The sequence below is a fragment of the Pan troglodytes genome, chromosome 19, assembly GCF_028858775.2.
Source record: "Pan troglodytes isolate AG18354 chromosome 19, NHGRI_mPanTro3-v2.0_pri, whole genome shotgun sequence".
NCBI lineage: Eukaryota > Metazoa > Chordata > Mammalia > Primates > Hominidae > Pan > Pan troglodytes.
Window position 1 is genome coordinate 13,254,243 of NC_072417.2, and position 21,220 is coordinate 13,275,462.

Sequence of the window (21,220 nt, forward strand, 5' to 3'; positions counted from 1 at the left end):
CCTCGACTTCCCAGGCCTGAGTGATCCTCCTCCATCAGCTTCCCATGTAGCTGAGGCCATAGTTGAGGTCCACCATCGACAGCCACCACGTCTGGCTAACTTTTACATCTTTTTTTTTGCAGAGATGGGGTCTTGCTATATTGTCCAGGCTGGTCTCAAACTCCTGGGCTCAAGGGATCCTCCCATCTTGGCCTCCCAAAGTGCTGGGGCTACAGGCATGAGCCACTGTGCCCAGCCTTGAGTCATCATTCCTTTACCTAACCTCTACTGACAATCTTTCAAGTATTTTGAACATTTTGATATTACAAGCATTGTGGCAAAGAACATTCTTGAATCTATATCTGTGCATACTTGTGCAAAGATAGTGGTTGGATACTTTATTATTTTTTATTTTTTGAGACAGAATCTTGCTCTGTCACCCAGGATAGAGTGCAGTGGCTCAATCACAGCTCACTGTAGCCTCTACCCCCTAGGCTCAGGTGATCCTTCCACCTCAGCCCCCTGAATAACTGGGACTACAGGCATGTGCCACCACGCCCAGCTAATTTTTTGTATTTTATTTTTTGAGACAGAGTCTCACTCTTGTCGCCCAGGCTGGAGTGCAATGGTGCAACCTCGGCTCACTGCAACCTCCGCCTCACAGGTTCAAGCAATTCTCCTGCCTCAGCCCCCGGAGTAGCTGGGATTACAGGCGCCTGCTACCATACCCGGCTAATTTTTATATTTTTAGTAGAGATGGGGTTTCACCATGTTGGCCAGGCCGGTCTCAAACTCCTGACCTCAGGTGATCTGCCCGCTTTGGCCTCCCAAAATGCTGGGATTACAGGCATGAGCCACCGCGCCCGGCCAATTCTTTGTATTTTCTATAGAAGCAGGTTTTCACCATGTTGCCCAGGCTGGTCTGAAACTCCTGGCTTAAGTGATGCATTTGCCTCCCGAAGTGTTGAGATTATAGATTTGAGCCACCGCGCCTGGCCCATGGTTGGATATATTCTTCAAAGTGAAATCGCAGGGTAAACACATGCGCATATTGAAAAAGATATTGCCAACCTGACCTCCGAAGAAGACGTACCGTTTTATATTATCTCCAGTGATGTGTGAGATGCCAGTTTCTTCACAATTTTGCTCATGCTGCGATTAACAAACTTTAAAATCTTGGCCAATCTCACTGATGAAAAATGGTCTCTTGGACCATCCTGGCTAACACGGTGAAAACCTGTCTCTACTAAAAATACAAAGAATTAGCCGGGCGTGGTGGCGGGTGCCTGTAGTCCCAGCTACTGGGGAGGCTGAGGCAGGAGAATGGTGTGAACCTGGGAGGCGGAGCTTGCAGTGAGTTGAGATCGCGCCACTGCACTCCAACCTGGGGGACAGAGCGAGACTCTGTCTCAAAAAAAAAAAAAAAAAAAAAAGAAAAGAAAAAAGAAAAATGGTCTCGTTAACTTTCACTTTTTTTTGAGACGGAGTCTTGCTCTGTCGCCCAGGGTGGAGTGTAGTGGCGCAATCTCAGCTCACTGCAGCCTCTGCCTCCTGGGTTCAAACAATTCTCCTGCCTCAGCCTCCTGAGTAGCTGAGATTACAGGTGTGTGCCACCACACCTGGCTAATTTTTGTATTTTTAGTAGAGGCAGGGTTTCACCATGTTGGCCAGGCTGGTCTTGAACTCCTGACCTCAGGTGATCCATCGACCTTGGCCTCCCAAAGTGCTGGGATTACAGCGTGAGCCACCGCGCCTGGCCAACTTTCACTTTTTTTTTTTACTTACGGTAAACCTTAATTTTCCCTAATGTCCTTTCCCTGTTCTAGGGCCCCATTCAAGATACCGCATTACATTTAGTTCCTGTGCTTCGTTGAGCTCCTCTTAGCTGTGAAAGCTTCTCAGACTTTCCTTGTTTTAGATGACCTTGACAGTTTTTGAGGAGTACTGCTCATATTTTGTAGATTGCCACTCACTCAGTTGGGATTTCTCTGATGTTTTTCTCATGATTAAACTGGTATTATGAGTTTTGGGGAGGAGGATCACAGGGATGGGTGCCATTTTCTTTTCTTTTCTTTCTTTCTTTTTCTTTTTTTTTGAGACAGAGTTTCACTCTTGTTGTCCAGGCTGGAGTGCAATGGTGTGATCTCTGCACACTGCAACCTCCGCCTCCGGGGTTCAAGTGATTCTTCTGCCTCAGCCTCCCGAGTAGCTGGGATTACAGGCGTGTGCCACCATGTCTAATTAATTTTTGTATGTTTAGTAGGGTTGAGGTTTCACCTTGTTGGCCAGGCTGGTCTTGAACTCCTGACCTTAAATGATCCACCCATCTCGGCGTCCCAAAGTGCTGGGATTACAGCAGTGAGCCACTGAGCCTGGCCGGTGGGGTGCCATTTTCTCTTTTTGGTCTTTCTTTTTCTTTTTCTTTTTCTTTTTTTTTTTTGAGACGGAGTTTCACTCTTGTTGCCCAGGCTGGAGTGCAATGGTGTGATCTCAGCTCACCGCAACCTCCGCCCCCCGGGTTCAAGTGATTCTCTTGCCTCAGCCTCCCAAACAGCTGGGATTACAGGCATGTGCCACCACTCCCAGCTAATTTTGTATTTTTAGTAGAGAAGGGGTTTCTCCACGTTGGCCAGGCTGGTTTCAGACTCCCAGGCTCAGGTGATCTGCCCGCCTCGGCCTCCCAACGTGCTGGGATTACAGGTGTGAGGCACCGCACCCAGCCAGGGGGGTGCCATTCTCATCATATCATCAAGGGTATATACAGTTGTCCCTTTGTATCCATGGGGGATTGGTTTCAGCACCCTTGGGGATACCAGAATTCAAGGATGCTCTAGTCCCTTGAGTAAAATGGTGAAGTACAGGTCGCAGAATTTGTTTGAGAAAAGAAATACAATAAAATAAATAAATAGTTGCTGGGTGTGGTAATGTGCACCAGCTGTGTACGAAGCTTCCGGTTTTTCCACATCCCCATCAACACTTGTTATTATCTCTATCTTTGCTTATAGCCATCCTAGTGAGTGTGAAATGGTGTCTCATTGTGGTTTTCATTTGCATTTCCCTGATGGCTGATGACGTCGAGCATCTTTTCATGTAGTTATTGTCCATTTATATATCTTTTTTTTTTTTTTTTTTTTTTTTGAGACGGAGTCTTGCTCTGTTGCCCATGCTGGAGCACAGTGGCGCAATCTTGGCTCACTGCAAGCTCCGCCTCCCAGGTTCATGCCATTCTCTATCTCAGCCTCCCGAGTAGCTGGGACTACAGGCGCCCGCCACCACGCCCAGCTAATTTTTTGTGTTTTTAGTAGAGACGGGGTTTCACCGTGTTAGCCAGGATGATCTCGATCTCCTGACCTGGTGATCCACCTGCCTCGGCCTCCCAAAGTGCTGGGATTACAGGCGTGAGCCACTGCGCCTGGCCGTCCATTTATATATCCTTTTTAGAGAAAGGACTATTCAGATCCTTTGCCCATATTTAAATTGTGTTAGTTGTCTTTGTATTATTGAGTTGTAAAAGTTTCTTTTTTCTTTCTTTTTTTTTTTTTTTTGAGACAGAGTCTTACTCTGTCGCCGAGGCTGGAGTGCAGTGGCACGATCTCGGCTCACTGCAACCTCCACCTCCCAGGTTCAAGTGATTCTCCTGCCTCAGCCTCCTGAATAGCTGGGATTAGAGCTGCCCACAACCACACCTGACTAATTTTTGTCTTTTTTGGTAGAGATGGGATTTCACCATGCTGGCCAAGCTGGTCTCGAACTCCTTACCTCAGATGATCCACTTGCCTTGGCCTCCCAAAGTGCTATGCTGGAATTACGTGAGCCACTGCACCCAGCCTGGGTTAGGATTTCAACATAGAAATTTTGTGGGGACACAAAAATTCGGGCCATAGCACTGGGTCTCTTCACTTCAAGTGATCCTCCTGCCTCAGCCTCCTTGGTAGCTGGGGCTATAGGTGCACGCCACCATACCTGGCTAATTATTTGTCTTTTGTAGAGATAGGGTTTTGCCACGTTGCCCACGCTGGTCTCGAACTCCCGGACTCAAGCAATCCTCCTACCTCAGCCTCTGAAAGTACTGGGACTACAGGTGTGAGCCACCATACCCAGCTTTCTTGCCGAAGTTTGAGTGGCTGATAGTGATTGAAAAGGTTGGCCCTCTGTAGCAGTTACTCTCCTTCAGTGTAGTGTTCAGCGGGATTTCAGATACACGGCAAGGTGATAGGGAAGATAGTTGGAGATGGCAGTTTACTTTTCCTTATATTCAATGCAATCCAATTCAGCAAACATATTTTCTACGTTAACAAGTTGGACTCGTTAGTGGGGATCATCTGTGTCAGAGCATTCCGAGGATGTAGTAAGTTGATCACTGTTCTTGCTGTGATTTTTACAGCAGGCTGGCTTTGAAGACCAGAGGGCTGTGTAGGGATGTTGTGGGGATTTCAGAGATGGATCAGATACAGCCTTTGTACTTCAGCGGTGAGACAGACAGGCACATAAATAACTAACATCCAGGCAGGCAGAGAAATGCTGTGATCAAGGTTAAGGAAGGCCGGGTGCGGCAGCTCATGCCTGGAATCCCAGCGCTTTGGGAGGCCGAGGCAGGTGGATCACCTGAAGTCAGGAGTTCAAGACCAGCCTGGCAATCATGGTGCAACCCTGTCTCTACTAAAAATGCACAAATTAGCTGGACGTGGTGGCGGGTGCCTGTAATCCCAGCTACTAGGGAGGCTGAGGCAGGAGAATCTCTTGAACTTGGGAGGTGGAGGTTGCAATGAGCCGAGATTGTACCACTGCACTCCAGCCTGGGTGACACAGAGAGACTCTGTCTCAAAACAAAAAAAGAATAAAGAATAAAAGAAAATCCCTCATTCACAGCCTCTGGGAGATGGGGGTGGAGAGCGGGAGGAGGGGAGGGGAGGCTGGGTGGGGCCAGGAGGTGAAGGCTGTGCAGGTGGCTGGGGCTGTATTCCACCAGTGGAAAGGGTGAGTGATGGGGTTGGAGTGGGCGATGGCTCCTGAGTGAGCCTGCTCTTCTTTCAGCCTGGGGACCTGTGTGTGTCCGGTGGGATCAAGGACAGCCTGATGTGATGTGTGGTCTGTCAGCCCAGGAGAGACCCTGTGCCTGTGCTGGGTTTCACGTCCTCATCTATAAAATAAAGCTGCTGGACCAGATGAGTGACTTCCTGGGATTTTTCTGGCCCTAGCAACCTACGATGATGTCATAATCAGAAGATATCTTAAATTAAAAAAAAAAGGTATTTACCTTTTAAAAAATATAAAATAGGCTGTGCGCAGTGGCTCACGCCTGTAATCCCAGCACTTTGGGAGGCTGAGGCGGGTGGATCATTTGAGGTCAGGAGTTTGAGACCAGCCTGGTCAACATGGTGTAACCCTGTCTGTACTAAAAATACAAAAATTAGCCGGGCATGGTGGCGGGCGCCTGTAATCCCAGCTACTCAGGAGGCTGAGGCAGGAGAATTGCATGAACCTGGGAGGTGGAGGTTGCAGTGAGCCTAGATTGCACCATTGCCTGGGCAACGCAGTGAGACTCTGTCTCAAAAAATAAAAATAGAAGGCCGGGCGCGGTGGCTCACGCCTGTAATCCTAGCACTTTGGGAGGCCGAGGCGGGTGGATCATGAGGTCACGGGTTTGAGACCAGCCTGACCAACATGGTGAAACCCCGTCTCTACTAAAAGTACAAAAATTAGCTGGGCATGGTGGTGGGCGCCTGTAGTCCCAGCTACTCAGGAGGCTGAGGCAGGAGAATTGCTTGAACCTGGGAGGTGGAGGTTGCAGTGAGCTGAGATCATGCCACTGCACTCCAGCCTGGGTGACAGAGCGAGACTCCGTCTCAAAAATAAATAAATAAATAAATAAAAATAAAAATAAAAACAGAGTGAGATTCCATCTCAAAAAACTAAAATAAAAAATAAAAATACAATATAGTCACATGGTTCTCATTCAAAAGGGTGTAAAGCAGTGACAGGGCTCCCCAGGCACTAATCTCCCTCCTCGGAGGCAACCAGGTTTACCAGTTCATCAGCGTTATCAGTTTCTCCCACAGAGATGGCAAGAGCCTGTCACCCAGGGCTGAATTCTGAGGAACCCAACGATGGGGAAAGTCAGGGACACGCATGCTCAGAATAGGATGGGATTAATCAGGGTGGGCTTCCTGGAGGAGCCTACTTTTGAGCCAGGTTTTACAGGAGGGGAGTCACTTTGGGGCAGGAAGCAGGTCACAGAGGAGGGACATGTCCCAAATGGAAGTCATAATCTTTCCTCTCAAAGCTGTCCTCATCCAGTACAGATGGCTCCACAGCCAGCCACCTGCACAAACCAGGAACGGGGGAATGATGTTGCTGCCTGTCTTCTCACCTGTGTCCAGCCCAGCACCAGGTCCTGCCAACACCACTTCCTTAGCACACTCTCAAGTTGCCCCATCTTACCTGAGCCGGGAGTGGTAGCTCACACCTGTAATCCCAGCTACTCAGGAAGCTGAGGCAGGAGGATCGCTTGAGCCCAGGAGACCAGCCTGGGCAACATATTGAGACCCTGTTTCTAAAAAACAAACAGAGAGGGTGCGGTGGCTCACGCCTGTAATCCCAGCACTTTGAGAGGCTGAGGCAGGCGGATCATTTGAGGTCAGGAGATCGAGACCATCCTGGCTAACACGGTGAAACCCCGTCTCTACTAAAATAATACAAAAAATTAGCCGGGCATGGTGGTGGGCGCCTGTAGTCCCAGCTACTTGGGAGGCTGAGGCAGGAGGATGGTGTGAACCCAGGGGGCAGAGCTTGCAGTGAGCCGAGATTGCGCCACTGCACCCCAGACTGGGCGACTGAGGGAGACGCCGTCTCAAAAAAAAAAAAAAAGAGTTTGAGCAAGAGCAGCCTGGCCAACATGGTGAAACCCCCTCTCTACTAAAAATAGAAAAAAATGAGCCAGGCATGGTGCTGCGCCCCTGTAATCCCAGCTACTCGGGAGGCTGAGGCTCGAGAATTGCTTGAACCCGGGAGGTGGAGGTTGCAGTGAGCCAAGATTGCACCACTGCACTCCAGCCTGGGTGACAGAGTGAGAACCTGTCTCCAAACAAACAAACAAACAAACAAAGCGTCTAACCTGGCCGTCCTATTATTTTCCACCCAGCAGCCAGGATGATCTTCTCAACACACCCACTGCTTTATGTGGAGGAGAGTGGAAAGAGGCCGGCGAGGACAGATGCTGTGGTTGGGCGGCCATGGGGGCGGTGGCAGCCTTGTGCTCTGCAGCAACCCAACCTCTTTTAGATCCGGGACACTGTGCGTCCTCTGCACCCTGGGGCCCATTCTACCACGGCGCCTTTCTCCCAGTGAGTCCTTGTTACGAACTGAATGTTTGTGTCCCCGGAAATTCATAGGTTGAAATCCTAGCCCCGCACTGTGATGGGTTTAGGAGACGGGGCCTTTGGGAGGGAGAGAGGTCTTGAAAGTGGAGCCCACATCCAGGCGCACTGGCTCACGCCTGTAATCTCAGCACTTTGGGAGGCCAAGGTGGGCGAATCACCAGGTCGGGAGTTCGAGACCAGCTTGGCCAACATGGCAGAAGCCCATCTCTACTAAAAATACAAAAAATTGTCCCAGCTACTTGGGAGGCTGAGGCAGGAGAATTGCTTGAACCCAGGAGGTGGAGGTTGCCGTGAGCCGAGATCACGCCATTGCACTCCAGCTCAGGTGACAGAGAAAGACTCCGTCTAAAAAAAAAAAAGTGGAGCCCTCATGAATGGGATTAATGTCCGTATACGAAGATGCATGAGAGGGATGCTCTGTGTCCCTGCCATGTGAGGATGCAATGGGCGTCTGCACGCCAGGAAGAGGGCCCTCACCAGGCACTGGCGCCTCAACCTTAGGACGTCCCAGCCTCCAGAACTGAGAGATACATTTCTGTCATTTAAGCCATGCAGTCTATGCTATTTGATTGTAGCAGCCCCAACTGTCTAACAGGGTCCTCCTTATCTTGTCCTTTAGAGCTCAGCTCAAACTGCCTCTCCCCGGGGAGGACTTATGGGAAGTCCCCTCCCCCAGCAAATCCCCTGTGCCCCACTGGGCAACATCAGGGCAGCTGCACAGTTTTTTTTTTTTTTTCATAGCACTTTATCCAGTTTGTAATGATACAGGCTGACAGGCAGGCACCCCTCCAGTCTTCTCCCTCGTTAAAGATTTGGAATCGGTGGCCAGGCTTGGTGGCTCACGTCTGTAATCCCAGCACTTTGAGAGGCCGAGGTGGGTGGATTATGAGGTCAGGAGTTCAAGACCAGCCTGGCCAATGTGGTGAAACCCCGTTTCCACTAAAAACACAAAAATTAACCGGGTGTGGTGACAGGTGCCTGTAATCCCAGCTGCTTGGGAGGCTGAGGCAGGAGAATCACTTGAACCTGGGCGGCAGAGGTTGCAGTGAGTTGAGATCATGCCACTGCACTCCAGCCTGGGCGACAGAGTGAGACTCTGTCTCAAAAAAAAAAAAAAAAAAAAAAGGTTGGAATAGGTAATCTGTCTCCTGTGTGAGAAGATACGTTGTGAAAAGGTCACTTTCCCATGCCCTCATCCACCCTCTTCTCTCTTCCCCCAACCCAGGAGGTGACTTTTATTAGCTTTTGTGTCTCCAGAGTTTCTACAGGTAAAGATAAGCGAGTATGAATTCCCACTTTATTCCCTGCCCCCTTTTTAACGTCAGTCACGCATGAGGCCCTGCACTTGATTTTTTCCTCTGAACAATGTGCCTTGGAGATCTTGGCAGGATAGCACATGGGAACACCCTCATTTACAACGTCTTTTATGGCCACACATGGCTTTACTATATGGATGTACCATAATTTATTATAGCTTTTTTTTTTTTTTTTTTTGAGATGGACTCACTCTCTCGCCCAGGCTGGAGTGCAGTGGCACGATCTTGGCTCACTGCAAGCTCCGCCTCCCAGGTTCACGCTATTCTCCTGCCTCAGCCTCCCGAGTAGCTGAGACTACAGGTGCCTGCCACCACGCTCAGCTAATTTTTTTTGTATTTTTAGCAGACGAGGTTTCACCGTATTAGCCAGGATGGTTTCAATCTCCTGACCTCGTGATCCACCTGCCTCGGCCTCCCAAAGTGCTGGGATTACAGGCGTGAGCCACCGTACGTGGCCAATTTATTATAGCTTTTTATTTCTTTATTATAATTTATTTAGCTCCCTACTGAAGGGTGCATGGGTCGCCCTCAGTCTTTTGCTATTATAGACAATCCCACGGCAAGCATTGTCCACTTGCTGGAATCCGTAGGTAAGTTCCCCAAAGAGGTAATTATTGGGATAAAAGGGAAATGCATTTGGAATTCAGACAGATGTTGTCAGGTTGTCCTTCAGAGCGGCTGTACCAAGTGACATTCCCACTGATAATGTATCAGAGTGCCTGTTTGTAATTAGACATGTATTTATGTGATTCTTGGATGGTTTCTCTCCCCACAGGAGGGCAGGGACTATGTCAGTTTTCTTTATCATCATAGGCCCTCAATAAATGTTGAATTAGGCTGGGCGTGGTGGCTCACGCCTGCAATCCCAGAACTTTGGGAGGCCAAGGTGGGCGGATCACCTGAGGTCAGCAGTTCCAGACCAGCCTGGCCAACATGGTGAAACCCCATCTCTACTAAAAATACAAAAATTAGCCGGGCATGGTGGTGGGTGCCTGTAATTCCAGCTACTCAGGAGGCTGAGGGAGGAGAATCACATGAACCTGGGATGCAGAGGTTGCAGTGAGCTGAGATCAAGCCATTGCACTCTAGGCTGGGCAACAAGAGTGAAACTCTGTCTCAAAAAAAAAAAAAAGAGTTGAATTAATGAATAGATTCATGGTTCTTCCAGGAGGGGTTGGCCAAGGTAGGAGGGAGACCACCTCCCTTTTGTGTTCACTGTGCCCGGCCCAGCTTCCCTGATCCTTCCATAGAACAGCTGGGAGCCTGGGAGAGACCCTGGAGGTTCTAGAAGACCTAATCTTGACTGCTGACTCCTGACCCCTGCTCCAGAGTAGCCCTTCTCCTGCTGTGAAATCGAGAAGTCCATGGCTAGGCTCAGTGGTGCACTCCTGTAAACCCAGCACTTTGGGAGGCCCAGGCAGGAAGATCGCTTGAGGCCAGGAGTTCAAGACCAGCCTGGGCAACATAGCAAGATCCTGTCTCTACAAAAAATTTAAAAAGAAAATTAGCTGGGTGGGGTGGCTTGTGCCTGCAGTCCTAGCTACTCAAGATACCGAGGTGAGAGGATTGCTTGAGTCCACAAGTTGGAGGCTTCAGTGAACTATAATTGCGCCACTGCACTCTAGCCTGGATGAGAAAGTGGAACCATTTCTCTAAAAAAAAAAAAAAAAAAGGGCCGGGTGCAGTGGCTCACGCCTGTAATCCCAGCACTTTGGGAGGCTGAGGTGGGCGGATCACGAGGTCAGGAGATCGAGACCATCCTGGCTAACACGGTGAAACCCCATCTGTACTAAAAATACAAAAAATTAGCCAGGTGTGGTTGTGGGCGCCTGTAGTCCCAGCTACTCGGGAGGCTGAGGCAGGAGAATGGCGTGAACCCAGGAGGCGGAGCTTGCAGTGAGCCGAGATCGCGCCACTGCACTCCAGCCTGGGCAACAGAGCGAGACTCCGTCTCAAAAATAAAATAAAATAAAATAAAATAAAATAAAATAAAATAACATAAATAAAATAAAATAAAAAGAAAAAAAAAGAAAAAAAAATAAGTCCAATGTCTTAGCCCTGTAAGGGGGCTTAAAGGATGGACCCTTGCCTGATGCCTGAATTGCCTGTGTGCCCTCTGCTTACATACCTCCAGTGATGGGGAACTTACTCCTTCCAAGTGACTTCTTTCAGCTTCAGACAACTAACTTTTAGAAAGCTTTTCCATCTACTGCCAGGTGCAGTGGTTCACACCTGTAATCCCAGGACTTTGGGAGGCCAAGGTGGGTGGATCACTTGAGGTCAGGAATTTGAGATCAGCCTGGCCAACATGGTAAAACCCCGTCTCAACTAAAAATACAAAAATTAGCAAGGCGTGGTGGTGGGCGCCTGTAATCCCAGCTACCTGGGAGGCTGAGGCAGGAGAATCGCTTGAACTTGGGAGGTGGAGGTTGCAGTGAGCCAAAATCGCACCACTGCACTCCAGCCTGGGCAACAGAGAGAGACTCGGTCTCAAAACAAAAAAAAAAAAAAAAAGAAGAAAGCTTTTCCATTTATTGCGTTGAAATCTGATCCTTCTAGCTGCCTCCTCTTCAGGGAATCTTAATGATGGCCCTCTGGAAACAGGGCTTTCTGGCAGATGAGCAGGAGGGATATTTGTAAACAGGTACCCCTCAGCAATTCTCCGGCAAGCAGGGCTGACTCTCCCAAGGAGCTCTGCAGAGCTCAGCCGCCTCCTCACTCTCTCCTGTCCTGCCCACAGGTACGTGCAGGAAGGGCGGTTCCGAATCGAGGAGAGGACGCTGACAGCCTTCCAGTGGCTCTACAGCCCGCAGCAGCATCGCATCCTCAGCCGGGCTGACCTCGAGTCTCCCTCCAGGTAAAGGGGCCTTCTGCCTTGACCCTCACATTCTTTGGCCTCGGCCCAGGCCCCTCAGCTGGTACTTAGGAAGTGAGCTCCGCACTGGTCCACAAATCCACCATGGGGAACTTTGCCCTCAGTGATGGGGAGGCCTTCTAGGAAAGAATTTATCAGCCTGGATGCTTGTCCCACCTCGAATGCACTGAGGCAACTCACTGCCTCTGCTTTCTCCTCTATAAAACGGATAGGATCATACTTTCCCTGACTTCTCTTGGGAGATTATAAGTCTCCAGTGAAATATGACTGCAGAGATTTACAAAGCCTGGAGATTGGTCGGGCTCCGTGGCTCATGCCTGTAATCCCAGCACTTTGGGAGGCTGAGGTGGGTGGATCACTTGAGGTCAGGAGTTCAAGACCAGCCTGGCCAACATGGTGAAAACTCGTCTCTAATAAAAATACAAAAATTAGCTAAGCGTGGTGGCACATGCCTGTAATCCCAGCTACTTGGGATTGAGTAGCTGAGACAGGAGAATCTCTTGAACCCCGGAGGCAGAGGTTGCAGTGAGCCGCAGTTGCACCACTGCACTCCAGCCTGGGCAACAGAGGGAGACTGTGTTTCAAAAAACAAACAAACAAACAAACAAACAAACAACATAAAACAAAAAACCCAACAAAACCAAACAAAAGACCAAAGACTGGAGATCCCTGGTTCCTTCCTCTCTGGAGGGAGAGTGGCAGGTAAATTTGCTGGGCACCCTTTGCTTTGACCTGGAGCCAGCCGTGCCTTCTTTGTCTGCCTCCTTTCCCATGCCAGAGAGTCCAGCTGGGATCCTGAGTCTGGGTAGGGGGCTGGGAGGTGAGGGCTTTTTCTGACCCAGATCCTTGCTCCAAACCCCTGCCCACTCTTCCCCCAGCACTGGACACGTATGGCCAGCATCGGCAGTCACAACAGAGGCGTCCTGGCAACCCTTCTGCAGCCACAGCCCTTCCCAAGGCCTCTGCCACACCCGACCCGGGGACTTTCTTTCCACTTTCCCCATCAAAGCCACTTTTTTGTTTGTTTTGTTTTGTTTTTTTTAGATAGAGTTTTGCTCTTGTCGTCCAAGCTGGAGTGTAATGGCACGATCTTGGCTCACTGCAACCTCCGCCTCCTGGAGGCGATTCTCCTGCCTCAGCCTCCCACGTAGCTGGGATTACAGATGCCCGCCACCATACCTGGCTAATTTTTGTATTTTTAGTAGAGTCAGGGTTTCACCATGTTGGCCAGGCTGGTCTTGAATTCCTGATCTCAGGTGATCCACCCACCTTGGCCTCCCAAAGTGCTGGGATTACAAGCGTGAGCCACTGTGCCCAGCCACATAACTTCAGATTTCATACATGGGAAGGCTACATGCCAGAGGACTTGAAGAAGAGTCTGCCATATAGTCATTGAGATAAGTGACTGAATTCATTTTTGTGATAGAATATTAATTTTTTTTTTAAGAAACAGAGTCTCACTGTGTTGCCCATGCTGGCCTTGAACCCCTGGGCTCAAGTGATCCTCCTGACTCAGCCACAATAGTTCTCTTTTTTTTGAGATGGAGTTTCACTCTTGTTACCCAGCCTGGAGTGCAATGGCATGATCTTGGCTCACTGCAGCCTCCGCCTCCAGGGTTCAAGCGATTCTCCTCCCTCAGCTTCTTGAGTAGCTGGGATTACAGGCATGTGGCACCACGCCCAGCTAATTTTTTATATTTTTAGTAGAGACGGGGTTTCACCATGGTCAGGCTGGTCTCGAACTCCTGACCTCAGATGATCCACCCACCTGTGCCTACCAAAGTACTGGGATTACAGGTGTGAACACAATACTTTCTAATTATTTTATTTAATGTATTTTGAGACAGGGTCTCACTCTGTCACACGGGCTGGACTGCAATGGGATGATCATGGCTTACTACAGCCTCAAACTTTTGGGCTCAAGGAATCCTCCTGTTCAGCCTCCTGAGTAGCTGGGACTACAGGCATGCACCACCTTGCATGGCTAATTTATATCATTTTATTCTTATTTTTGTAGAGATGGGGTCTCCCTATGTTGCCCAGGCTGGTCAACTCCTAGGTTCAAGCCATTCTCCTGCCTCTGCCTCCCAAGGTGCTGAGATGACAGACATGAGCCACTGTGCCCAGCCAATAGTTATTTTTTTAGTTCCCGTTATGTGTCATGCAAATGCTTTGCAGGAATAAATTGATTTAATCTTCATAGCAATGCTATGATCTAGGTACTATTGTTGTCCTTGTTTTTCAGATGAGGAAACTGAGGCACAGAGGTTAAGTTACAGCTAGTAAGTGGCAGTGCTCCCAACTACTATGCACACTGCCTCTCAGAGAATAAGGTTTGTACTTGAAGTGGGGGAAAAGGGGCGTAATTTCTTTTTCTTTTTCTTTCTTTCTTTCTTTCTTTTTTTTTTTTTGAGACGGAGTTTTGCTCTTGTTGCCCAGGCTGGAGTGCAATGGCACAATCTCAGCTCACTGCAACCTCCGTTTCCTGGGTTCAAATGATTCTCCTGCCTCAGCCTCCCTAGTAGCTGGGATTACAGGCATGCATCACCACACCTGGCTAATTTTGTATTTTTAGTAGAGACAGGGTTTCACCATGTTGGCCAGGCTGGTCTCAAACTCCTGCCCTCAGGTGATCTGCCTGCCTTGGCCTCCCAAAGTGCTGGGATTACAGGCATGAGCCATCGCGCCTGGCCAGGTAGTAGACACAATTTAACAGGGGTAAAGGATAAATGTATTTTGGTTTCTAATCCTGTTTGCACCTGGGCAGCAGGGTGAAGGAATCAGAATTATCTGAAGGGTTCCCATGGAGTAGAAGCTTGGGTATGGCCCCATGTGTTAGGTGTCTACCAAAGAAAACACTTACATTTTGAGGCTGCAAGAGCTCAGGGCAGAGTCCAGAGTGAGGGCAGAGAAGGTCCTGCTGTTCTGAGGCCAAGGCTCTATGAGGAATGTTCCTTTGCTTGTTCATTTATTTGGTGGGCATGGATTGAACGCCGTTCCTCTGCCAGACATTGTGCCAGGTGTCCCCCTTGAACAGCTGAGCAGTTGTATTTCTGGGTGATGGAACGGGCTGCTGATAGGACTATGGGACTATGGGCTGGTCACCCCTGCTATCGTTTTTTTTTTTTTTTTGAGATGGAGTCTCGCTCTGTCACCCAGGTTGGAGTGCAGTAGTGCGATCTGCAATGTCCAACTCCCGGTTCAAGCGATTCTTCTGTCTCAGCCTCCTGAGTAGCTGGGACGACAGGCACTCCCCCACCATGCCTGGCTAATTTTTGTATTTTTAGTAGAGACAGGGGTCACCATGTTGGCTAGGCTGGTCTCAAATTCCTGACCTCAGGTGATCCACCCACCTTGGCCTCCCAAAGTGCTGGGATTATAGGCGTGAGCTACCATGCCCAGCCAGCCACCACGCCCAGCCAGCCACCACGCCCAGCCAGCCACCATACCTGGCCTCCCTGCTATCCTTTTTTTTTTTTTTTCCCCAAGATGGAGTCTTGGTCTGTTGCCCAGGCTGGAGTGCAGTGACGCGATCTCAGTTCACTGCAACCTCCGCCTCTCAGATTCAAGCAATTCTCCTGCTTCAGCTTCCTGAGTAGCTGGGATTACAGGCATGCGCCACTATGCCCTGCTAATTTTTTTTTTTTTTTTGTATTTTTAGTAGAGACAGGGGTTTCACCATGTTGACCAGGTTGGCCTTGAACTCCTGACCTCAAATGATCCACCCGCCTCAGCCTCCCAAAGCGCTAGGATTACAGGCGTGAGGCACCGTGCCCAGCCAGCCACCCTGCTCAGCCTCCCTGCTATCCTTTCTTTCTCCCACAACTATCCATTGTGATCCTGCTCTGGGTCAGGCCCTCAAGGAAGACCAGGGTACTGCCTCCATGGGCCACACATCCTAGTGGGAGAGACAGACGATAAACATGTAAACGCAGAGACAAGAGAATTTCCCAATATGACCAGCGTGCTGAAGAAACTCACACAGGGCATCGAGATCATGAGCAGCCAGTAGGTGTGTGGGGACTCTGGAAGAGGTGGAAGACCTCTCCAAGAAAGTGACATGTGAGCTGAGTCCTGAAGGGCACAGGGGCGACCACATAAAGAAGCTGCTGGTGAGAGGTGTTGAGTGAGTGGTGGGGAGGGGGCACGGGGCATGGGGTGGAAGAGTCCTTTTGCAGGGGGAGCAGCAAGTGCAAGGCTGTTCTAGAAGCAGAAGGCCATTGTAGCTAGAGCAGAGTCATGACCCACAGGGTCAGGAGGCCATGACCCACAGACAGAAGCGAAAATTTCTGTGCAATTAAAGGAATGGCTTTCTAGCACTTAGAGCTGCCTGAGGATGGAGTGGGCTGCCCCGAGGGAGAGAACTTCCCATCACTAAGCCATAGTCAAAGGCCGCTGTCCACGGAGGTTACTGAGGATGAGACTCAAGCATCCCAAAGGTTGGCTAGAGGGGTTGGCTTCAACCCCTTCACGTTCAGGAGCATCCTTGGTTTGGCGGAAGCTGGGGGGATGTCTATGGAGTGCATGAATGAAAGTTCCAGGCCGAGCGCGGTGGCTCATGCCTGTCATCTCAGCACTTTGGGAGGCCGAGGCGGGTGGATCACCTAAGGCCAGCAGTTTGAGACCAGCCTGGCCAACATGGCGAAACCCTGTCTCTACTAAAAATACAAAAAGTAGCCGGGTATGGTGGCGGGTGCCTGTAATCCCAGCTACTCGGCAGGCTGAGGCACGAGAATCGCTTGAACCCGGGAGGCGGAGGTTGCAGTGAGCCGAGATCGCGCCACTGCACTCCAGCCTGGGGGACAGAGCAAGACTCTGTCTCAAAAAAGTCCAGCCTCCAGATCCCAGGCAACGGGGAGTTTCAGGGGTCTCAGCAGCCCTGGAGACTCGCAGCATAGCATTCTGTACCCCGTCCCGGGTCCCGCGCAACGCAGACTAGAGGGAGCCCCAGAGTATCTTCCTCAGTAGGTCAGGAGCCCCCAGGCCTCACCGCACCTCGGTTCCCCATTGCCCCCATTGCATCTTCCAGGAACCCCTGGCGGGCAGGCTGCTCCTTCTCTCCCCGGGTCCTCTGGGTGCACCTGCCCCGCCCCGCGCCTTTGTTCCGGAGGAGCCGCCTTGGGCAGCCCCCAGGGCGCTCAGGACCCGCTGTACCCCCTGCCACCGCCTCCCGGTGCCCGCCCCTCCGCCCCCTCTCCGCGGCTGCGCCAGGCGATCCGCAGGCAGCGGCACAGGGACCAGGGCGCGCCCGGGGTGGCGGAGGCGCGGCGAGGGCGGGAGCACGAGGACCCCGGACCCTGGATCGGCGCGGGCTCCGGCTGCGCGTGCGCGGCGGCGGCGGCGAGGGGCGCCAGGTGTGCCGGCGGTGGCGGCTGCGGAGGGCGCGGCTTTGTGCGCTGGGGCCGGGCCGGGGTGCGCGCGTGCGCGCGCGGCAGGACTGCTGCGAGGGACCCCGCCGCCCCGGAGGAGGCGGAGGAGGAGGAGGAGGAGGAGGGGGCGGGGGCTGGGCCGAGGGAGGGGGCGACCGCGGGGACTGAGGTGCCCTTCGCTCCGGGTCCGGAGGCAGCCGCGCGCCAGGCGGCGCAGAAGGTCAGTGGCCCCGGGGCTGGGATTCCGCAGCCAGCCTGGATCGGGACGTGAGTCCTGGTGTGACTGACGGGGAATCGGAGCGTGTGTGGAGTGTGAACGCGTGTGTTTGCAGACAGACATCGGCACGTATGGACGGCGCGAGCCGGTACTGCGTTCCGGAGGAGCCATCCGGCGTCACGGGCTGTGCTGGGGAGGTGGGGTGACCGTCCTCAGAAACCCCCGCGGGCGGGGCGCTGCACACACGTCCACCTATAGGGTGTGTGTGCGTGCGTGAGGTGTGCAGCCCCTGTCAGGATCTGGCGAGAGAAGCTGACCGGGATGGAGGTCAGAGGTAGGGTGTTTACAGGTGGTGGTAGAAGGAAAACAGCCAGGAGCCCCAGGAGGACGCTGGAGCTGGGCTGGGCTTCCTGAAACCCCCCATCCCATCCTCGCTCCAGCCTGTGCCTGTTGCAGGAAGAGGAGCTAGGGAGGTGGGCTGCCGGCTGAGAGGCCTTGAGGGATCTTTGGGAGCGGGGCCCGATTTCAGCCTGATCCTCATTTCCAGAGACCTGGATGGGTGTGGGGGTGCCGGCCCTGGGTGGGGGTCCAGGGCAGGCGTGTGTTCAGGAGACCTCAGGGGTCCGTGTAGACTGTCCTCTGGCTTTGCCAGCACCAGGTGCTGTGTGTCTGGACCTGGGAGCTGGCTGAGGGATACCCTTGATTTCTCTCATTTGTTTTCTATAGCTCCCCCTACATCCTTGTTAACAAACCTGAAGGGCACTTGTATGCCAGTGGGGTTTGCTGGGATGTGCCCTGTTGAGCGGCTCTCATCAGAGAAGCCTCCATGGGGAATGAGAGAGTTGTCCTGAGCCAGGTGCCAGGGCTGTTGGGTTCTTTGCCTGCGTTGTGACCCTGGGGCCATCCCTCAAGCCCTATACACCTCAGTTTCCCATGGCGCTTTGCCCTCCCCCTTCTTCCTGTTGCAGGGTGGGGAGTAAACAGCTCGCACAGCTGCCAGGAGGCTGGGAGGCTGGGAGGCGGGGAGTGACTCAGGGTCTGTGAGGTCTTGGGCAGCGATTTTTCAGGCGAAAGTCCCAGCACATCTCGACTTGGGCAGGAGTTGGGGGAGGCTCTGGGTGCTGGGTTTTCTGAGTCCTGGGGTGGGGTGGGGTGGGTTTTCTGAGTCCTGGGGTGGGGTGGGGTGGGGTGGGTTTTCTGAGTCCTGGGGTGGGGTGGGGTGGGTTTTCTGAGTCCTGGGGTGGGGTGGGGTGGGTTTTCTGAGTCCTGGGGTGCGGTGGGGTGGGCATCTGTTGGATTTGGCTGCTCAGGCTTCAAGAAGCTGCCTCTGGTCCCTCCTTCTTCCCAGATATCAAGTAGTTGGAGAGGGATGGGGCTGGGGGGCCTGTTAGCGGGGTGGGATGCGGGGGCGGGAGCTGAAGCACCACAGCAGCCGCTCTTGGTTCCTGTGTTTGAGTTACTGGGCAGAGACAGATGCTAAGCTTGGGTAGGGTCGGGGCTGGTCTAAGTGGGACTGCTCAGCTCAGCATGTTGAGGCGATTTGGTGGGAGGTGGCCTCAGCTCCAGAGAAGAGGACCCTGCTGCTGGAGGCACGCTTGCAGCCCTCCTCACCCTCTTTCCCATGACCCTGTCTGATCAACTTTGGCTGAGCCACCATGGCTCAGAATGACTTGAGCCTTGAGGGAAAGGGACCCTGGCATGGATGGGGGTGGTGGCAGGGTCACATAGTGGCTAAGCATGAAGGCCCTGCTGTCACTCAGACCTGGGTGTAAGTCCCAGCTCCATCACCTACTGCTGTGGCCGCACCTGCATTCCCCTCAATGGGAGCCCGAGAGAAAGGCTTACAGGCCGTGGCTTATTTGGGAAGCAATCTCAGGAAACAAGGGCGAGGACAGGGGGTTTGAAAGAGAGGGAGGGGAAGCAACAATTTGATTATTCCCATCACTCTCCTGGGCGGTGTCCCGAGGAGCCTTACAGACAGAACTGCTCTGTTGGGGAGAGAAACAGGGAAGCACTTACCCATTAGCCCCATCCCCTGCCAGACAAGGGTGGCTCTGTGGACATTCGCTCCCGTGTGGACTTCCAGATTGCACATGTGTGGGGCTCAAGTGGTTCCCTGTGGGTACTCCACACGGCAGCTTCCAAGAAGGCCCAGCGTGGCCTGACATGAAGCACTGTCCCATTGCACCTGTAAGATGCTTCTTGGAGCCTGCGGGGACCTGGTCATTGCAGAAGTGTTTGGAGTGAGAGGTGGGGCCAAGAGGGCTGGAAGCAGCACACTGAGGTGTCTAACACTGCGTGACCTTGGGCAAATTACCTGACTTCTCTGAGCCTCGGTTTCCTTAGCTGGGTGTTTTAAGTGTTAATAAGGCATTTATTGAATTTTTGAACATGGTGATGGCCCCATAGCAAGGGCTTCACCCGGGGTATTTCTGTGTGGCCAGGAAGACCACATGCCCAGGGTGGCTCAGATAGTCAGTCACTCAAGTGGAGGTGGATCCGCATAAGAGGACCTCTAAAGACCCCTCCCGGTCATAGGACCTGGGGCTCAGGGGCCAGACTGCTGACCTGGTCAGTTCCTCTAGGGCTGTGGCCCAGTTTCCCAGACCTCCTGAATGCTTCCATTTCACAGCCTATGAATTGGAGTCAGCGATGTCCTGCTCCTGGGCTGGCCGCTCAGATATACCTCTTCCTGGGCTCTGCCTCAGGAGGACACAGAGGCCAGCACTGGGCAGAGGAGGGCGAGGGGAGAGGACAGCTCAGAAGCAGGTGCTTGAAGGAGGAGTGGAGGGAGGGTGGATGCTGGCATTTCTGGCATTGGGAGCTGGCATATGGTCATGGGCATGGGTCTGGGCCATAGTCAGTGGGGGAGGACAAGGCAGGGGGCTGGGGGGGGGGCAGGAAAGGAAGGTGAGCGGGTTGGCAGAAGGTGGCCAAGAAGCATGGAAGAGACAGGGACAGGGAGTGGGTTGGACAGCCTTGGCGTATGGGGATTCACAGCGTCTGGGGTGGTGGTAACCAAATGGGAGGGGGATGAGGTGGCAGGAAGGAAGGGAGGGCATTAGGTGAGGTCTAGTTCGGGCTTCCTAGGGCGTAAACTGGGGCAGTCTTCGTAGTTCGTGGTACAGCATCCACAAGCCTCCTCGTTCCTTTTTTTTGAGATGGAGTTTTGCTCTTGTTGTCCAGGCTTGAGTGCAATGGCGCAATCTCGGCTCACTGCAACCTCTGCCTCCTGGGTTCAAGTGATTCTCCTGTCTCAGCCTCCCAAGTTGCTGGGATTACAGGCGTGTGCCACCACGTCCTACTAATTTTTGTATTTTTAGTAGGGACAGGGTTTCTCCATGTTGGTCAGGCTGGTCTCGAACTCCTGACCGCAGATGATCCACCCGCCCTGGCCTCCCAAAGTGCTGGGATTACAGGCGTGAATCACTGCCCCTGGCAAAAGTCTCTTCATCCTTTTTTCCATGGTGTCCACCTGCCCGTCCCAGGCCACCGCCCCGTTTGACAGGCGAGGAGTTGTTTGCAAACAGTTCCTGTGATGAGCGGCGATTGGAGAAGGTCCAGAGGTGCCTTTGCCAAGGCCTGTTGCCATGGTGGCATGGTGGGCCTTGTCTCCCTACCCTCTCCCACCTCTGAGCAATGTGCCCCCCCCCCCAGGAGAGGTCACAGAGTGGGGAAGGTGTCCAGCTGCCTCTTTGCTCACACATGGTCAGCTCAGGCTGGCCTTACAAACGTCACTGCGTTCATCCCTCTGCCTGCAGGCAAGGTCACACCCAGCCTATGCTGGGAGACGCAGCAGCCGCCGTCTTCATCACAGTCATTTAAAGTCTACTCCGAGCTCTGCAATTTGTTTTTAATAAGTTTAATGAAAAATAAAGCAATGATACCAGCCTATTCGTCTGCTCCCCTTTTAAAGCGGGCATGTCATGGATGATACTCTTCTTGTCCACACCTGTCTCAGTGCTTTGGTGCCTGTCCAGTAGGAAGTTCTGCCTCACGTCTGATCTCAGCCTGACACGCTGTACTGTTTTTGGGTGTGTTTTGTGTTTCTGATTTTCTATTTGTTGCAACCCTTCAGGGCTTCC

At 52.3% G+C, this 21,220-nt stretch overlaps 1 protein-coding gene across 6 annotated transcripts in view; it reads left to right on the forward strand.

The window, feature by feature from the left end:
- The window catches only part of RAP1GAP2 (RAP1 GTPase activating protein 2), a 287,489-nt gene that overhangs the window by 8,801 nt on the left and 257,468 nt on the right, over positions 1 to 21,220 (forward strand). For 3 of the 6 annotated variants that reach the window (XM_016931197.4, XM_054669907.2, XM_016931192.4), the window contains one exon: positions 11,415 to 11,531. Coding sequence is in view for 2 of the 6 variants with exons in the window: in XM_054669907.2 (XP_054525882.2) it covers positions 11,415 to 11,531 (117 nt within the window). In the remaining 4 variants the exon portion in view is untranslated. Of the gene's footprint in view, positions 1 to 11,414; positions 11,532 to 16,885; positions 16,904 to 17,075; positions 17,139 to 17,275; positions 17,470 to 21,220 lie in introns of those variants that run through there. The other 3 variants (XM_054669909.2, XM_016931198.4, XM_016931199.4) reach the window with 3 other exon arrangements.